The sequence below is a fragment of the Mustela erminea genome, chromosome 5 (genome assembly GCF_009829155.1).
Source record: "Mustela erminea isolate mMusErm1 chromosome 5, mMusErm1.Pri, whole genome shotgun sequence".
Classification (NCBI taxonomy): Eukaryota; Metazoa; Chordata; class Mammalia; order Carnivora; family Mustelidae; genus Mustela; species Mustela erminea.
The window spans coordinates 38,758,020-38,775,267 of record NC_045618.1 but is presented as its reverse complement, the minus strand read 5'-3'; the positions used below and the strand labels follow the sequence as shown (position 1 = coordinate 38,775,267).

The following is a 17,248-nucleotide window of genomic DNA, read 5'->3' as shown; positions in this document are numbered from 1 at the left end:
AAAAGGAAGAATACCAGAACCTGACCATATTGCGCTCAGACTTCCAGTCTCCAGAACTGTAAGAAAATAAACTGTATTGTTTAAGCCACCCAGTATGTGGTATTTTGTTATGGCAGCTTAGCAGATTAAGATTGGAAAAGAGAGCAAATGGACACAAGGAGCCCCAGTAAGGAGACCACTGCAATGCCTGCAGTGAAGTACCAGATCAGAGCTGGCAGCAGGCATGCAGATGCCATCAACTGTTATGGAAAAAAAAATAAACCATCTCACCTGGCCCCTGGATGAGAAGTTATATTCAGAAACCCTCAATCTCCACTCCCAAAGGTCCCTCATTTTATTGTCTCAACAACCATCTATTCTCACATCATTGCAATTTAATACACATCTTTCAAGAAAGGACTAGGAATTCTTACAATGGGAAGTGCAGAGACAGAAGGCCTCAGAACTTTGTTGATGCCAGGTAAGTTGCTGTCAAATCATGCTATATTCCAAACCCAGTCATTGTCTTCTCCTGAAGAATAATTAGCAAAGAGCTCCTACAGAGCCCAGAAGTCCACAGACTTCCATCAAAACCACCGTCTACTGGCTCTGGGTTCTATGAACTTTGAATTTGCTGATTTCCTTCTTTAAAGAATAATTCTAAACAACACAATCCCACAACACATACATACAAAGAGTCAGTAAAAGCCTCAGTATTTCCTAATTTAACAGGTAAGCCAGGTGTTTTATATAACCAAGACAAGTATACTAAATGGAAAGCAGTATTAGGACCTGGGGAGGCCCCCGTCTTCCCTAATCACACACCCAGAAACAGAAGCATCATCAGACATCTCAGAGCCCTGATACCTATGTCATTTATGGGTAAGACTGAGTCCTTCCTGCTTCAAGCACAGGCATAGAGCAGATGGGAGTTCCACTTGCATTTCTCAACCTCATCCTTGCAACCTCTTGTCTTCACTTGGGAATATACCAAGGACACTAGATCTCATACTTTTAAATCTTTAAAATGTTAACTCTTACTGACATTAAAATTTTGTTCAGATTACTGCTCATCAAACAAAGCAAAAGCAGACTATTCCTAAGAACCATTCAGCTGTCACACCTACTTAAGCCTGGGATTAACCTTGTCACTACAAGAGAGCCTCAAAAAGCATTTAAAACAACTAAGCTGAGAATAATGGATTCAGAGATACTAATTTGGGGGCTCCATGGTTTGGGATATAACTAAGAGTTCTACCAAAGAACATGCATGAGAATTTTACTTCTCTGACTTAACATCCCCCATCTAAACAAAAATAGAAAGAATTCATTTGAAGAATTTAGAAATTCTGAGCATTAATTACCATAAGGAGTTCCTTACCTCTCAATCACCTGATGTAATCTTCACTGATTGTCAGAAATATTGTGAGTTTTGCATGAATAGTCATTCTCTCCATCTATACTTGTGATCTTAGAATCCCTTCAAGAGTTGTTATGCCTCCTAACATAAGGCAACCAATATTTTGTACAGTACTGTAAGTCTCCACATTTTAGAAAGTAATTTCCTTAAAAATTACTTAACTTGATCACTATCGCTACCCCTTAGGGCAGTATTTTATTTTCCTCATTTTACAATAAGATAAACAGGTTAAGAGGAGTTAACATACTGCACAACGATCACAGATCTAGTAAAGGATAAAGCCAACACTGAACCAAAACTTTTTGACTCCAAACCCCTCCTCTTTCCAATATACAACAATGTGCTCTATTCTCCACCTCCTTAAATGTAAATAAACCATCCTGCAAACACCAGTGAAAAACAGCCAGGTATTACTAGGTGTTCTCTCAAATATCTCTAGATGCCCTTCAACAAAATGAAAGCCCAGTCTACTTTCAAATAAATGAAAATAGAAAATGGACAAATCAGCACCATTCACTACTATAAGAGTTAGCCTAAGTCTCTTCATTTTAATGCACTGAAAGTTCTGTTCCCAAAATTAAATTTTAATGACTTCAATTAAAAATCTCTTCTGTATGTTTAATAACATTTTTAAACTACCCTTGGAATAATTATTTTCCATCTGCTCTTACTTGCCTTTATAACTAAATAAGCATTAAATCTTTGAAAATGGGAAAGTGAAAATAAAGAATTTTCCATACTATCAAGCAACCATTCTTTCCTAGGATTCAACTCTGTAATACTGTGAATATTCCAGTATCTTACAACTATCAAATTTCATCTTCTTCCCAAGGCACAAAGTCTGATGATAGCTGGACAATAAGACCACACACAAAAATTACATTCTCCTGAAGACATTTCAGGGTGTAGCTATTTATATTCAATATCTTCTAATACTTTTTTAAAAGTTCTATTGTATAAAAGCTCTGATTATTGTTTTCTTCTTAATAAAAATAAATTTTGAAACACTTTCTTGTGGAGAATACCAAGATTACACCACTTTAGCCCCCAGTTACAACAACAAATTTTAAAGATTTCTAGAGATACTAAATTCCTCCTCAAGACAAACCTTGCCCTGGTGTAGATTGGTATCAGTGCAGGTGCAACTACAACTCATCAGTTTGCTACTTCTGAGGGGCAATAAGAAACCACAGGCAAATGTGTATCACTGTTGATTTCTTTATTTCCTCTACAAAATGAAGTTACCAACTTCCTATGAGAATTATGAAGAAAACAGTGTATGAGTAAATATTTACCAAATAGTTTTATCATTACTGATTTCTTTTCAACAGTAAGACTCCTCCTTCCTTCAGTCATCCACTGGGCAAAGTGCTACTACTATACAACTTGTCTAGCAAGGCTCCACAGTCAAACTCAGAGTCTGTTCGTTGCGGCACTGCAAGAGATTATATAAATATGAAGGCGAGAGACAGCTTGGCTATATGACCTGTTCTGTGTTCCTACAGGAGAGAATCTCAAACCCCTACAAACTTTAAGTGGATTTAATTATTCAATTATTTAATTATTTAATCTATTTAATTGAGCTTATTTGTTTAAGTATTCATGGTTCTTAAGACAGCATCACTGGGAACATTACAGGGAACAGGTTTGAAAGGCAACCAGAGTCTGAATGGCCAACAACTGGCATGCCCCTCAAAACATACCCAACTAGTTTCATAGCTACTTCCACAGTTTTTATCAATAGTAGAAGTGAGCCAATGACAGGTTACTGAGGAAAATTTTATATACCCATTAGAATCACAGTGTGTTTTCAATGAAGATGCCCTTAATAAGTATACTGCAGGAATAAACATCAGGCTACGTATCAATCCATGAAAACTGTTAACTTTAATATAAAAGAAGATAATAAAATTACCAAAGACTGGAGGCACCTGGGTGGCTCAGTCGGTTAAGTGTCTGCCTTCAGCTCAGGTCATGATCCCAGGGTCCTGGGATCCAGCCCCACATCAGGCTCTCTGCTCGAAGAGAATCTGCTTCTCCCTCTGCCCCTCCCTGCAACCCCCTCACCCCTGGGCTCTGTGTTCTCTCCCTCCCAAAGAAGTAAAAAATAAAATTAATTAATAAGTTAAATAGATAAATACATACATAAAATTACCAAAGACTGGTTTTGTTATCTGTCCCATACCAAACTTTATCTTAGCTCCTCTTTTTTGTCATGATTACTCACTAGAATTCTCTTCTCCATTTGCTCTTAGTCAACAGTTAAAAGTGACTATGGTCAGGGTTCAGGCTTCCTTTTGAAAGTAATCATACAGTACCAGATTTATATTTTACATATATATGTGTGTGTGTGTATATATATATATAATTATTTTTACTTGGGTTTATATATCGATCTGTAAATATGTCTCCGCTTAGCACTCTGAAAATTCTCATGCAAACTGACCAGGGAAATATTGGTACACTCCTTGGCCCAAAAGATGAAAAAGTGTATCCCTCCTCAAAACAGAAATTGATTCCCTAAATCAATGTACTGGCCAAAATACTCAAACACAAAGCTCAGCCTGAAAAGTCAAATTCCAAAAAGAATTTCCTTTATGTTAACAAGTTCACCACCATTATTTTTTCTGTATTTAAAATAATAAATTCTCTACTCTAGGCTTTTAGTCCAAAAAAAGAAATTATCTTGAGTTGTAAACAATACCTGGGAGACACACACAAGGGGGGACCGGGGCGTCTATAATACCTTTTCAAAAATCCATGGAGATAGGTGGATTTTATAATTCTTTTTTTCAAATTTAAGAAAGAAATACAGTGCACATACCATATATTACAAATCACTTCCAGCATCTGGTAACCATACAACTAGGAAAACAGACTGTCAATGGCCTCTGAACCTTCAGATAAGATCAGATTTTGCCATTAAAATAATGTATACTGAATTTAAAGGAAAAATTCTGAATCAGACTCTTTGGGATTTCAAAATCGCAGATCAGGGATTGTGGATCTATGGCAGGTAAAAGGTGATCTTGGCGTATAATAATTAATCACACCATCCCATAGAATAAAAGGAACGAGCTGATGCTTAGACAAGAGACATTGAGGACATTTCTTATGCTCTTGAAATGGCTCTAATTACTTGCCTACCTAGAAAAGCATTATCAATTCAAGCTGTCTGTAAGTTCTCACCAAGAGAATGAACATGAAACAACTTTCCCCTTAAACTTCACTCTACCTAAATTGGGACCAAAAGCGAAAAACATTTTCTAAAACCTTTAGCATGTCAATGCCAAGCAGACAAGCAATGGGCCTCAGACCAGATGACAAAGTCAGCTAGATATAGTAGGCCTTCCAAACAGCAAAAACGTAAGAGGACCTGCTAACTCAGGTTTCTGCTATTTGAGGACCCATACAAACTCAGATTCTCTAAATTAACTTGTGGCCAAAGCATGCTTCTGCCACTAGTTCAAAGTGAAGCCTAGTATTTTTTTCCTCTCTAGTGGTACAGCAAACCTTTTATTTATCCTCAACAACCTCAAAACAACATATGCCTCAAGGACTGAGAAGCTTGATGACTGTAATTCCCTCCTAGCAGGGATCCCTGTGGTGCCCCACCACTACTCCCAACTCTTGCTGAGAGCAGGAGCACATTTGCTCATTGACTGGAGCTGCACGGTCATATTAAATTCAACCTGTGTTCTCTACATTAACCACCAATGAAGTGGTGGAAGAGTAATCATGAGTTGATCCCGTTCATTTCAAAGCCTCGCAATGGCTCCCTGGCAAAACCACCGGAAGAAAATAAACCGACAATTTTTGAGGGAGGTTTCCAAAGAGACTTTCCTTGGGTAACTGGAATAATCCTTCAAATTCAGAGAACTCCCTCAATTCAAATTCAGGCACCTTCCTAGCACCTAAAACAGACCTGACAAAATGACACATTCCGCCAACATTTTTAATAGCCAAAAACATGGTTAAGGTGTGGTAGTGGTTGCTTTTTTTTAAAAAAAAAAAAAAAAAAAAAAAGCATTCTCTTCTATCTTGCACCTTATCTTAAATTGCTTTATTGTTATATTTTGAAAATTTCATCACTGAGTCACTACTCAATGCAATAAAAATTAGCAACTGATCCCTGATCTGTTTATACATTTCAGTGTGATCTTTAAATATGATCTTTATGCTCCCAATCAGCTTAGAGTAACTTGGATGACTCACCACGGTCTTTATGAAAGCACATTTTTAACATGGAACACACCAGAGCACACTGCAGACACAGAACAACAACAAAAATACAAAGCTTTCTCTATAAAAATACACATTTTCTTCTCAAGTCATGGACATGTTAAATTACAAGATGATCTGGCTGGAAACAGAAAACAAGGGTTCAAAAGACAAGCGACATTACTAACAAATTTTTCTGTGCGTTATGGAATAACAATTTCCTCCCTAACAAAACAATTTGCCCCCTAATGTGATGATCCTTTTTCATAGACTTCTGTGGGAGCAAGAGAAGACCCAAGAATAAAAACAGCTGAATAATATGCTCCAGATAAAGCATAAAAGTGGGCTTCTCACTAAGATAATATAAGCCTACATCCCACTCCACCTTTGCCCCAACCCCAAAGATACAAAGCAAAACAGGGGGAAGGCAACGCTATAAGCTAATCAGACACACCTCCCTAGAACCTGTTTTACTCAATGATTAATTAAAACTTTTTTTTTTTAAGATTTTTATTTATTTGACAGAGAGAGACACAGTGAGAGAAGGAACACAAGCAAGGAAGTGGGAGAGGAAGAAGCAATCTTCTCGCAGAGCAGAGAGCCCGATGTGGAGCTTGATCCCAGGATCCTGGGAGAATGGCCTGAGCCGAAGGCAGACACTTAACAACTGAGCCACCCAGGCACCCCAAAACATATTCATATTACAACAAATATGTTTGTGTTTGGGAGTAGAAAGTAAAATGCACATAAATTTTTAAGATAAGATTTCTTCTGCTCACTTGCAATGTGTTGCTTCAGGCTCCCAGGGGAGTTTATGTTACTTCTCCTCTGCTATTAAGAAAAAATTGGAGAAGCTCTACTCTAGAGACTCTTAACACTCTCTCCAACCTGTCTCCCAGCTATTCTATCCTCTCAGGCCACGTAATTTTTATTTTACTTATTTATTTAATCTATATCTCATTCCAGAAAAAATTTCAAGTAGTTAAGAGAATATGGAGAAAACACTACATCCAAATGGCAATGCCTAAGCATGGAAGAGGGTTTCAAAAGCTGTACACATTTCTGTCTATCATTCTGCACTATACAATATCTAATCTACAAAATAATAGTATTAAGAAGAAATCCACTGTGAAAGAAAAAAAAAGGTAAGGTTTTTAGGTCCCTGGTGCCCTTTCAAAGCTACTCTTCTAGGGGAAAAAAATCTTTTAATTTTAAAAAACTACTGCCTGATTTCTTCTTAGACTTCTGACAACATATATAATTTTATGGCACTGAAAAGAAACTTTGATATTTGCCCTTGTGGGGGGCATTTCCTCACCTCCACCACCACTAACATAGCACCTAGTAGATAAAAATAGTTCAATAAACATTGCCTATAAAGCTGGTTCTAAGTATTACTGTTAATTATTAATATTATCATTAGTATTACTTAAGAGGATGCCACAATAATAATGGCAGCTACCATTTTTATTTTTAGAGAGGGAGTGGAGTGGGCAGAGGAAGAGGGAGAGAGAATTTTAAGCATACTCCACACCCGGCACGGAGCCAGACACAGGACTCAATCCCACAACCCTGAGATCATGACCTGAGCCAAAATCAAGAGTCCAGACGATTAACCAACTGGAACACCCAGGCACCCTTGGCAGCTACCATTTTTGAAACTGCTGTGTGTCAGGAAATACATAAAGATAATCTTGGGATGCCTGGGTGGCTCAGTGGGTTAAAGCCTCTGTCTTCGGCCCAGGTCATGATCCCAGGATCCTGGGATCCAGCCCCACGTCGGGCTCTCTGCTTGGTGGGGAGCCTGCTTCCCCCCACACCCTGCCTGCCTCTCTGCCTACTTGTGATCCCTGTCTGTCAAATAAATAAACAAATAAATCTTTTTTTAAAAAAGATAATCTTACTTGATCCTCATAAAGATTCGGAAGGTAGGCAGTATCATCTACTTTTCACAAAAAAGTATGGTCAGATCATTGAAGGACCCCCAGCCAATAAGCTGCAAAGCACTGATTCCATTCCAATTGTCTGGTTCCTGAGTTCAATTCCTCTCACTATCCTATAGCGCCTCTCTTAAGAAGTCAAGAATTCAAGAGCCCTCACCGATAGACTCCAATTAGATTACACTCCATTTCAAAAGGCACAGGTCGAACAATGATGGAAATCCCCTCAAGTTACCACACAACCAATTTACACACAAATATAAATCTCTACATAATGCCATCTTATACTCTACTTATATACAAATAGAAATTGTATTTTTACATTAAGTAATTATCCAAAGTCACTAATTTTATACATCTAATTCCACCATTAACATCAATCCTTGGCCTGATAATTTAGCTCTCTCTGAGTTCATTTCCCTAAGGGTATTCATTCACTCTCTTAGCTTTAATTATAACTTGCAGGCACAAAAAACAAAACCTACATCTCCTATCCAAAGGAAATCGAAGTGTAGATAAAAAATCCACATGTACAAAAAGGTGTTCACTATCATATTTTTTATAAAAAGCAAAATAACAAAATCCCTAAATGTCAAGCAGTAAGAAAACTAAACTGTTAAGTTATACTATATCCATTCCATGTAATATTATACAATAGTACACCAACTTTATAAAGTATCTTTAAGTACATGATGAAAATGCTCATAATATTAAGTGAAATAAAAAAGGAGGACATAAAATGAAACCATCATTAAGCTCTCAACTTTGCAAACAAAGGACTAACTGGAAAAACAAAACCAAATGGAAACATATCAAAACATAACAATTTTCTCTGGACAGTGAAATAATGGGTGTTTTTTTTCCTTTGTTGCTTTTTCTGTTCTCCAACTTTCTTTTCAACGATGACTATTAATTTTATAAACAAAAAAGAGCTGCTGTTGTTCTTTTTTTTAACCAACATCTTTAACTCATCTCCCAGCACTTTTCTCTCTCTCTCTCATAAATCCCACAATTAGCTAGAAGAGTCCCCAGGTCCTGGAAATTTAAAATGCTCAAAACAATTCAGCATCTTTATTTCCTCCAGTACAACCACACTCCAGTTATGTGAGAACTGCAACCGTAAGTCGTTTTTCTTAACCTAGAGAAATCCAGTTCTTCAAATTCTGTCAGTCCTTTCTTTCCGGTATTTTTTCCTTCCTTCCCCATATACTAATACCAAGTCAAACCTTCACCAGCTCACCCGTAGATTAGCATATTTGCTTCCTGAATGAACAAATTACTTTCAAAAAGCATAAAGCCTATACAAATGAAAAACTTCCCCCCAAAACAGTGATCAGTAACTGAAGAATGAAAAGCTGTATTCCTTTTAAAAAATTAAAAGCCGGAAAACAGTTCTTACAATTATGTCCAAAAATCTTGGGCAAGAAGAAACTATGTTACAAAAATCCACTTTGAATAACAAAAAGCAAAACTTTACTTGCTAAGTAAGATATTTTTCCAGAAATATCAAAGATAGATTCAATATGTACAAAGATAGCTTATAAAATGAATATACCCGTTCTGTTTCAGTATCTCTTACTACTTAGATTCAAAAACTAATAAAGAAAAATTTTTGGATATCGTGTAAATATTTAAACTACTAAAAATTAAATCCAATACCACAATTTCGTTCTACACACTCAAACTCTGAAGTTGGAGGGAATAGTGGATTTAAACACCTGAAGTACTTCCATTTTATCAATCCTTTCAACAAGTTTTCTCCTGATATACTGGCCTAACATAATACAGTAACCTCACTTTGAACTCCTACAGAGAGACACACCTCTCAAGGTCACTGTAAGAACATCACAGACTCTATCATACGAAGGGGACAAATTCAGTCTTATGATAATGCAAGAAAATTTACACCTTGATGAAGAAATAGCATTATAACACATTTCTCCAGACAAATAAGTAATAGAAATACACTCTCATCTTTTCCAATGACTTTTGAAGTGTCAGCTATCATACAAGTTATTAGTTTTAGGAATAAAACTTTTTTAAAAATAATGTTTTTTTAAACTATAAAATATATTGTATGCTTTCACCTAAAAATATTCTAAGTCTGTTTTACTATTTCTCAAAAAAAGTCCAACGTGAAATTAAGTTATCCTCCAAAAGAACATAAGAAAGGAAATTACACTGCACAACTAGTTTTCATGAAGCAAAAGCTTAAGGTCTTAACAATGTTACTCCAAATACAAGAAAACTCTAATCTTTAAGTCAGCTCTTCAGAAAGATCTTTAGCTCTCTTTAGCTCCTTATATTGCTGCAAATAAACAGGCATTAGGACATATTAATATCCTTTGAAATCAGAATAGAAAATTATTCAGATGTCAATAAAGTATATAAATAAAATAATACTGCTACACCAATTTCTTCTAGACATTTAAGATAACAAACTGACTATAGGAAAACCACATATACCAATATACTCTGATATAAAATAACCACTTATGCCATTATGCTTTCCCAAAAATTTAAATCCATTCACTAATTATTAAAGGTCATAGCTTTTGTTTTTCCTGGTATTTAAAACAAACCACAAAGATAAATATAACTATATCCACTGAACACATGTTTAAGTTCAAACTTTCAATGGACAAGTAACAAATCTACCAGTTTTAAAATTAAAAATTTCCTACTCCAAATAATCAAATACCATATAATTATTTCAGCAATATAAACAAATAATTTCTTTCTTCGCATAATGCAAGCGACAAGAAAGGCCTACAAATGTTCCAATGTCAAGCTTATAATAATATATACCACGTTCATGCATACTTTTTAGTTTCACACACTACATAAACCACACATTAATTTTAAAAGGTGAAAAAATATAACTGGCTTTATTCTAAAAACAAAATATTTCTAATAGCAAGTTTCTAAATAAAGTTCATGTCCTTGATGCCAATATCAGTTAAATATATTTTCCACAAAGTTTGAACAAACAACCTAAAAAGAGCAATGTCACTACTCAAAGAAATACACTAAGCATCTACTATGTATCAGACAAAGTAAATTTAAAGTACTGAAAATGAATAAGTTGCAAAAATTGAGACATACTCAAAACAGTAGTAAAGAAAGTAAAAGAATATAGCCTTCTTCTACATTAACTAGTAATTTTTTCTCCTCACCCCAAAAAAGTGACAATTTTCAAATAATTACCAGTAAATGAAAAGGAGACAGGAACAGAGTTGGAGTTGGGCTAACATTTTATGATATTCTTTTGAATAGAGACAGTATCAGCCTTTAACATATTTAAAACCTAGAATGCTTTTATTTTGCTTATTTGAGGTGTTAAACATTCTGTATTTTACCCATAAGCTATAATTTCATCATGAAAAATAAATTTTAATAAAGTTACTGAATTATTTTTAAATAGAAACACTTTTTAAATATAAAGCGGTATTAAGATGTTATCAGTTATGACATTTCCTTCTTTCCTGATGTTTTGCTCTTATAATATCTTAAAAATTCAATTACCATTTTACTAGGGAAAATAAAAGCACTGGTCAAAGAGGAATTACCATATTTCAGCCCAGGAATTTGACAGCAGTTTTAAGATGATGTCCATGGCTTTTTTTTTTTTTTTTATCTTTGAGAACTAAGAAATAAGTTTAACTTAAAAAGAAAATTATAGGTTTTGAACACTGAAATGGACCTTGCTTCTTACTGTTTATTTTTCAAATCATTGAGTTTAAATAAGTTGGAAAAACAAAAAACGCATTCTTAAAAAAAATGGGATAAATGTTAATAATGAAGCAGAGTAATCATAAATATACAGAAAGTCAACTTAAAGACAACAGCACCAGTGTAGGAATAGAAATCTAAATTTAACTTATTCTAAACATTATCCTAATGTCATCGGAATATGGAATTCAGACACCTAATAGATGTCATCTGAAAATAAATCTTTCTATTTATTTATTTGTAACATCATTCCTTTAACATTTTAACTAACTGTCCTCAAAATTGTTAATTTGCTGCAGTCTTTCAATGGAAGGGCCATCTTTTAAAATGAGTCTTACTAATTATTTCTTGACTCAATTCTACTTTTCATACTCTTATATCAAATAGCATTATTTCACCAATTTTTTATAACCCAAATGTAAATAATGCTAATAGGCTGTAATTTTGGCAAAAATTAAAAATACACGTATGTAAATAAACATTAAACAAACAAACAAAAAAACCACACATGGACCACAGAGTGTTTTCTTCTGATACTCATCCAAACATAAAAGCAGGATATAATCCCTTGTACTCAAACAAGACAAATTCAACTTAAAAATTCATGGAAAACAGAAAAATTTTACATCAATATTTAAATTCTCTGAAGTATCATGGATCCTAAAAGCAACAGCTCTCATCTGAGGCTTGTTTTTGCTTCTAATTTGAACTAGACACTATAAAATGACAGAGAAATATTAGAATACTTCATATTTTTCTACTAAAATGTATCACAACACCAAAATATGAGTGTCTTATTTTAGATATCATCTTACCTGATCCACTGAACTGACTGCTTCCCAGTGTCGTTGGTCTGGTCTTCCCACTATTAACAGGTGGAGAAAACATCTACAAAATAACCCAAATGTACCTGTTAGTCCTGAAATTCTTCTAGACTCCTTGCAAACAAAAGTCCACCAAGAATCATCAGTTACTGTACTTCAGAAGAAAGTTAAGATAAAATTGAAAATATACATTCAGACCCAGAAAAGCAAACACACTAAGTGATACTATTTCCTAATGCTACTTGGAAATACTGGTTATAGTCTGTTCTCAAAACCCAGTCACTTACATTAAGGTTAAAAATTATATTAAGGTTAAAAATTTTGTCCATGATCTTCACTTTCTAGCAGAGATCTCATTACATTTACACTACTATTCAATACACACAGTCAGAATCACATCCAATGAAACAACGACATAGAGTAAGGATCCATTATAACCCAGTTTTAGAAAGTAGGTATTGGTCCTGCCTCCTAACAACAGTTAATAAAGGAATTCAACCCATTAGAGATAAAGGCAGTAGGCCTTAGGTTTCAGCTATTTTTAAGTCCTTTAATTATTTCCCCATGGTAAAAGATTTACAAATATACATATATATGTTTATATCTATATACATACACAAATATACATGTCCTTAAAAGTGTTCAAACAGGCTGGAAATTCCTGCCTTTAACTGGCTTTCTCCTAACTGACCTCTTTCGGGTATTATAAATTCTATCACATCTTAGGAAGAGAAATGGAGTGCACCAAAAATCTTTTTTTTTTTTCATATAAAGTTCAAAATCCCTAATAATCATCAGGGTCAGAAGATGACTCAACCAAAGCTCATGGTTACATTGTTCTCCTTTTAACTGGTTAAATCAAATGACCCCTCTGGCATTAAAGTTTTAAATCTGCAAGTCTAGACATTACATCAAAGTTCAGGTGTCCAACTTGGGGGAGCTGGACTCCAGCCCTGAGAACTACTGCTCAAAGCAGATGGAGTTCACGCTGCCTAGTCTCCACGTCGCTTTCCCCCCTCCCTTTTCTTTTTTTTTTTTTTTCTTTTTTTTTTTTTTTTTTTTTGGTAAACCTCAGCAGAACCCCAAGATGCCGCGGAAAGCTCTCATACCGCACTGAAGTCCAGCAGGTCACTCAGCTCCTTGTCGGTCCCTATAGCGGCCATGCGCTGCTGCTGGGGATTCATCTTCAGCCACTTCTAGCGGGTCCTAAAGCAGAGGAAATAGGTTCAGACAGACCACCGAGGCCCAAAGAGTGTGAGAGGAGGAAGAGGGGCGTAGGGCAGGAGAGCCGTGAGCTGACTTCCACTACCCCACTCGTTCCCACCGCCGTGCGGGCAGGGGGCAGGAGAGCCCAGCACCGCGCCGGGTCGGTGAATCCACGCGTTTCTCCGCGCGGCCCGGGAGCGTCGCGGCGGCTCCCGCAACTCGCCGCCTCTCCCGCAAGTTTCCGAGCTCAACCCTGCCCCCTCCGCGGCGCCCCCACCCCGCGCGGCCGCCGGGTGTTCGGCGCGGCGCCCGGCCGGGCGGGGGTCTCGAGGGGCGGGGTGAGGGGCGACTGGGCGTCCAGCGAGCGGAGCGGCGACGAGGGGAGATGCGAAGTGACTCACAGGCTCGGCAACAATAGAACTGACAAGTTGCAGGGAACGCGCCGCTCGCAGGCCCGCGTCTGCCGCCGCCGCCGCCCGGACGTCCCCAGCGGGCCCCGGGGGTTGGAAAGCAACCCCCGCGCGTCCGAGGGGCGTTTTTAAAAAGAAAATACAAACCTCGACAACTAGTCTCGCTCTTGCCCGGCGTCCTCCTCCCCCGACTCGGCCTCCTCCCACTTTTGCTGCCCTGCCTGCGGCCGGCCAGCCCCGGACCTGCCGAACAATGAGCCCGGCGCGGCGGCCGAAGCAGCCTGCTCTCCCGCGCGCCCCAGAGCCGGAGCCGAGTGCCGAGCGGGGCGCGCAGGCCGAGCGCGCCGCCAGCGGGCCTGGCCGCCCGCGACTCTCGCCTCCGCCCCCACTCCGCTCCCCAAGTTGGAGGGAACCCCGGGCTCGCCTCTGTACAAAGGGGCGCGGAGTTGGGGCGCGGGGCCGGGGTCGCCTCCGCTCCGGCAGGGACGCGGCGGCGCCCCTCAGCCCCTAGCCCCGCCACGGCGTACCCCTCCCGCTCGCCTCTCCGCAATTACCTGCCGCCCCGTCTCCGCATCCAACCACCCCGATTAAAGTTCACTTTGGCCGGGAGAGCGGGCTCGGGCTTCCCCTTGCACCTCCCGGAGGCTCGGCTCACTTTGCCCCGCGCGAGCTCTCGGATCCGGGCGGGAGAGGCGGCTCTCGGGCCTGGCCGCCCCTTCCTCCCGGGGCGGGCTGGCGGTCCCCCCGAATAGAACTTGTGGGTCTCCTCAGGCGGACATTTTTTTCGCTGAGACGGCCTCAGCACCGCGCTCGGCTCCGCTCCGGATCCCTCCGCGCCGGGAAGAGCCCCGGGTTAACCCTTTCGTCCCCTGCTCGCTCCTGCCGCCTGCGCCGAGGAAGTGGGGCCAGCGGAGGGGGTGGGGAGGAGCCGGCGGGAACGGGGAGGAGCCGCCGCGCGGCCGGTGGACAAAGCCCGCGGTGGGGTGAGGCGGGACGAAGTCGGGGCTGCCGGGGAGGGGCGGGAGACGCGCGCGGGCACCCCGCGAAGTAGGACCGGGCCGCCCGCCGAGGGCGCCGAGTCCGTGCCCTCGGGAGCAGGGAGGCAGGCACCGTGGCGCCTCCTCTGGCTGGTCCCGCTCCTGCCTCGGGCGGCAGAGCGGCGCGGTGGAGACGCAGCTGCGGGCGCATCTGGATCCGCTGCTCAGGCCACCCTGTCCGAGGCCGCAGAGCCCTGGAAGCTGCAGTTCCCGACCAAGCCACACTTGGGCCCGGACGTTCCAGCCCCGGGAGGCTGCGCCGCGCTGGCGGGGGATGCTTGTGTGGGGAACGGAGACCGAGCCACCTCGGTCCGCGCTTGGAGTTGCTGGAGCTGGTGGAATTCGTTGCTGAGCAGCACGCAGGAAAAGGGTCACAAGCTCCCTCAAACTATACAAAGCAGTGTGAGCTTCAGGTACCCAAACACTCCACTCACACATCCCCCAAGTCTACAATCACCTCTTCCCACGCGAATCGTGTTCGGGGCCACGGAATTGGACAGCAAGACGAGTTCTTGGAAACGGATCAAGCCAGTGCCTTCATTTTGCAAAGATGGCCCAGGGAGGTTTGGTCGCACAGCCGCTGTATTGGCGCAAGTTCTAACTTAGCCCGAAGAAGCTCCAAGCAGAGAAAAAAGAAGACAAAATAACCTAACTTAAATTCCTTTCAGTTTGGAAATGGAAGTAAGGTTTTCTCCAGTAACATCCAGTGTTTTAAGTCTTTTGGCTCAGTGTGTGTAGTAAAGACCAGTAAGGGCCAGGCAGAAGAAACACTGAGGAAAGAAGACACATCCAAAGTAACAAATTGAAGGAAGCAGCCAACGCCTTGAGGGCAACAACATGGCAAGAAGGAGTCATTGAAGCCCAGACTTGCATGGAAACAAGGAGGTAGATTTAGCTGCAAATATGCAATTGCTTTACTTTATCACAACCCAAGCTGTCCAGAGGGAGAAAGTAATTGTTGCTTGGGGCTGGGGGTTTCCAAGACGTTGCCAATGGACACAGCCTGGACCTTGTGCCATATCCTGTGGTAGTTTCTCTATTATCCGCTCTCCCTAGGTTAACACTCCTTGTTCTTAGCCGTCACATCCCTGCCCTGGCTGAGGCCTGCTGGAGCATGTGGTTCCAATATAAACAAATTAGCGTAATTCCAACCTAAATAAAGCAACATAGCCCCATCCCTGCCACAGTTACTGGTTGGCAATGGGCACGACACAATTTGAGACAACGAGAGGAAAAATTTGCTGTGGACTTTTGGGGGCAGTTTTGTTTGTCTGTTTCACGTATTCCAAAACAACTTCAGTGGCAACCTCTTCTTTCTGCATGTACTCCAAAAATCAGGGATCGTAACAACAACAAAAATTGAAGGAACATCACTAGCCTGTTGTATGAAGGAAAAAAAAAAAAGGAAGAAAGAAAAGAAAAATAAAGAGCCCCTGTTTTCCAAGCAGCTGTTTTCCAAGCACAAGGTCCAGCTAGATTAAATGAAGTAGGCATGGAGAAAGCAAAGAGATAGGGTCTTTGATGATGCTTTTGAGGCTCTGATCAAACAGCTTCTGAACCCAGGTCTGCTTTCATTGATGAAACCAACAGAATTCGAGTTTTCTGCTATTTGTAATCTAGTGTGTTCTAAGTAATACAGACCCAATGGCCATTTTTTGCAGCAAAGACCTAAACATCAGATGGGAATTCTGACTAGAACTTTTAAGGTCCATTCTATCACTCAGTGGTAAACCTGAAGAGAAATATTGGAGAAAGGAGAATGTAATCCCATCTGAAGGATTAATGCTATTTTCAAAAAAAGGGGGGCGAAGAAAGAACTAGTTTCTTTTCTTCTTTCTCCTATGACTAATTCAGAAGAAGAAATAGCTATCTACCCAAACCCTCACTTATGAGAGCTCCTTTACTCCTTTGAAGGAGTGACTGTTGAAGTTTTTCACATCTATTATGGCCCATACTGGTTTATACTTTATTTTCTCTTTAGATTAAATACTCCTTAGGCAATAGGCTTGCCATGCATCTGTCTGCACCATGCACCTCTCATGGGACTGAATACATAGTAGACACTCAAGAAAGGGAGGTTGGAATTAAATCTATCAATCATTTGACATTATAACATGAATTAGTTTTTCATGCTGTTATGTAATCTTTGTATATATCATTTTTAATACAAAAATACTATTCCCACCAATGGATTTCCTGTAATACTCCCTATATATATGGAAGACAAAGAGAGTATAGGTACCACAGTTTTGTGTCACTTATAACTAATTCCTGGGCCTTTGCTGACCTTGTTAAATAGAGCCAGAAGGCTTTACTGAAAAGCTCAGGGGGAAAACAACTAGTAATACAAATTCAGCGATTATTTAGGGTACTATAACTATAGTGTAAATTAATCAATATCAAGCAATATTGAAATATAACGTATTTCTTGATTTATTACATCAATCAATATTGAAATATAACGTATTTCTTACATCCA

The 17,248-nt window shown here is 39.7% G+C and overlaps 1 protein-coding gene across 3 annotated transcripts in view; it reads right to left on the bottom strand.

Moving 5' to 3' along the window:
- The window catches only part of TCF12 (transcription factor 12), a 385,779-nt gene extending 371,173 nt beyond the window's left edge, over positions 1-14,606 (bottom strand). Inside the window, exons 1-3 of one of the 3 annotated variants that reach the window (XM_032341444.1) lie at positions 14,287-14,606; positions 13,226-13,322; positions 12,108-12,180 (exon numbers count right to left, since the gene is read on the bottom strand). In XM_032341444.1, coding sequence (XP_032197335.1) covers positions 12,108-12,180; positions 13,226-13,300 — 148 coding nt within the window. In that variant the 5' untranslated portion in view covers positions 13,301-13,322; positions 14,287-14,606. Of the gene's footprint in view, positions 1-12,107; positions 12,181-13,225; positions 13,323-13,879; positions 14,047-14,286 lie in introns of those variants that run through there. The other 2 variants (XM_032341446.1, XM_032341445.1) reach the window with 2 other exon arrangements.
- Between the last annotated feature and the right edge of the window lie 2,642 nt (positions 14,607-17,248).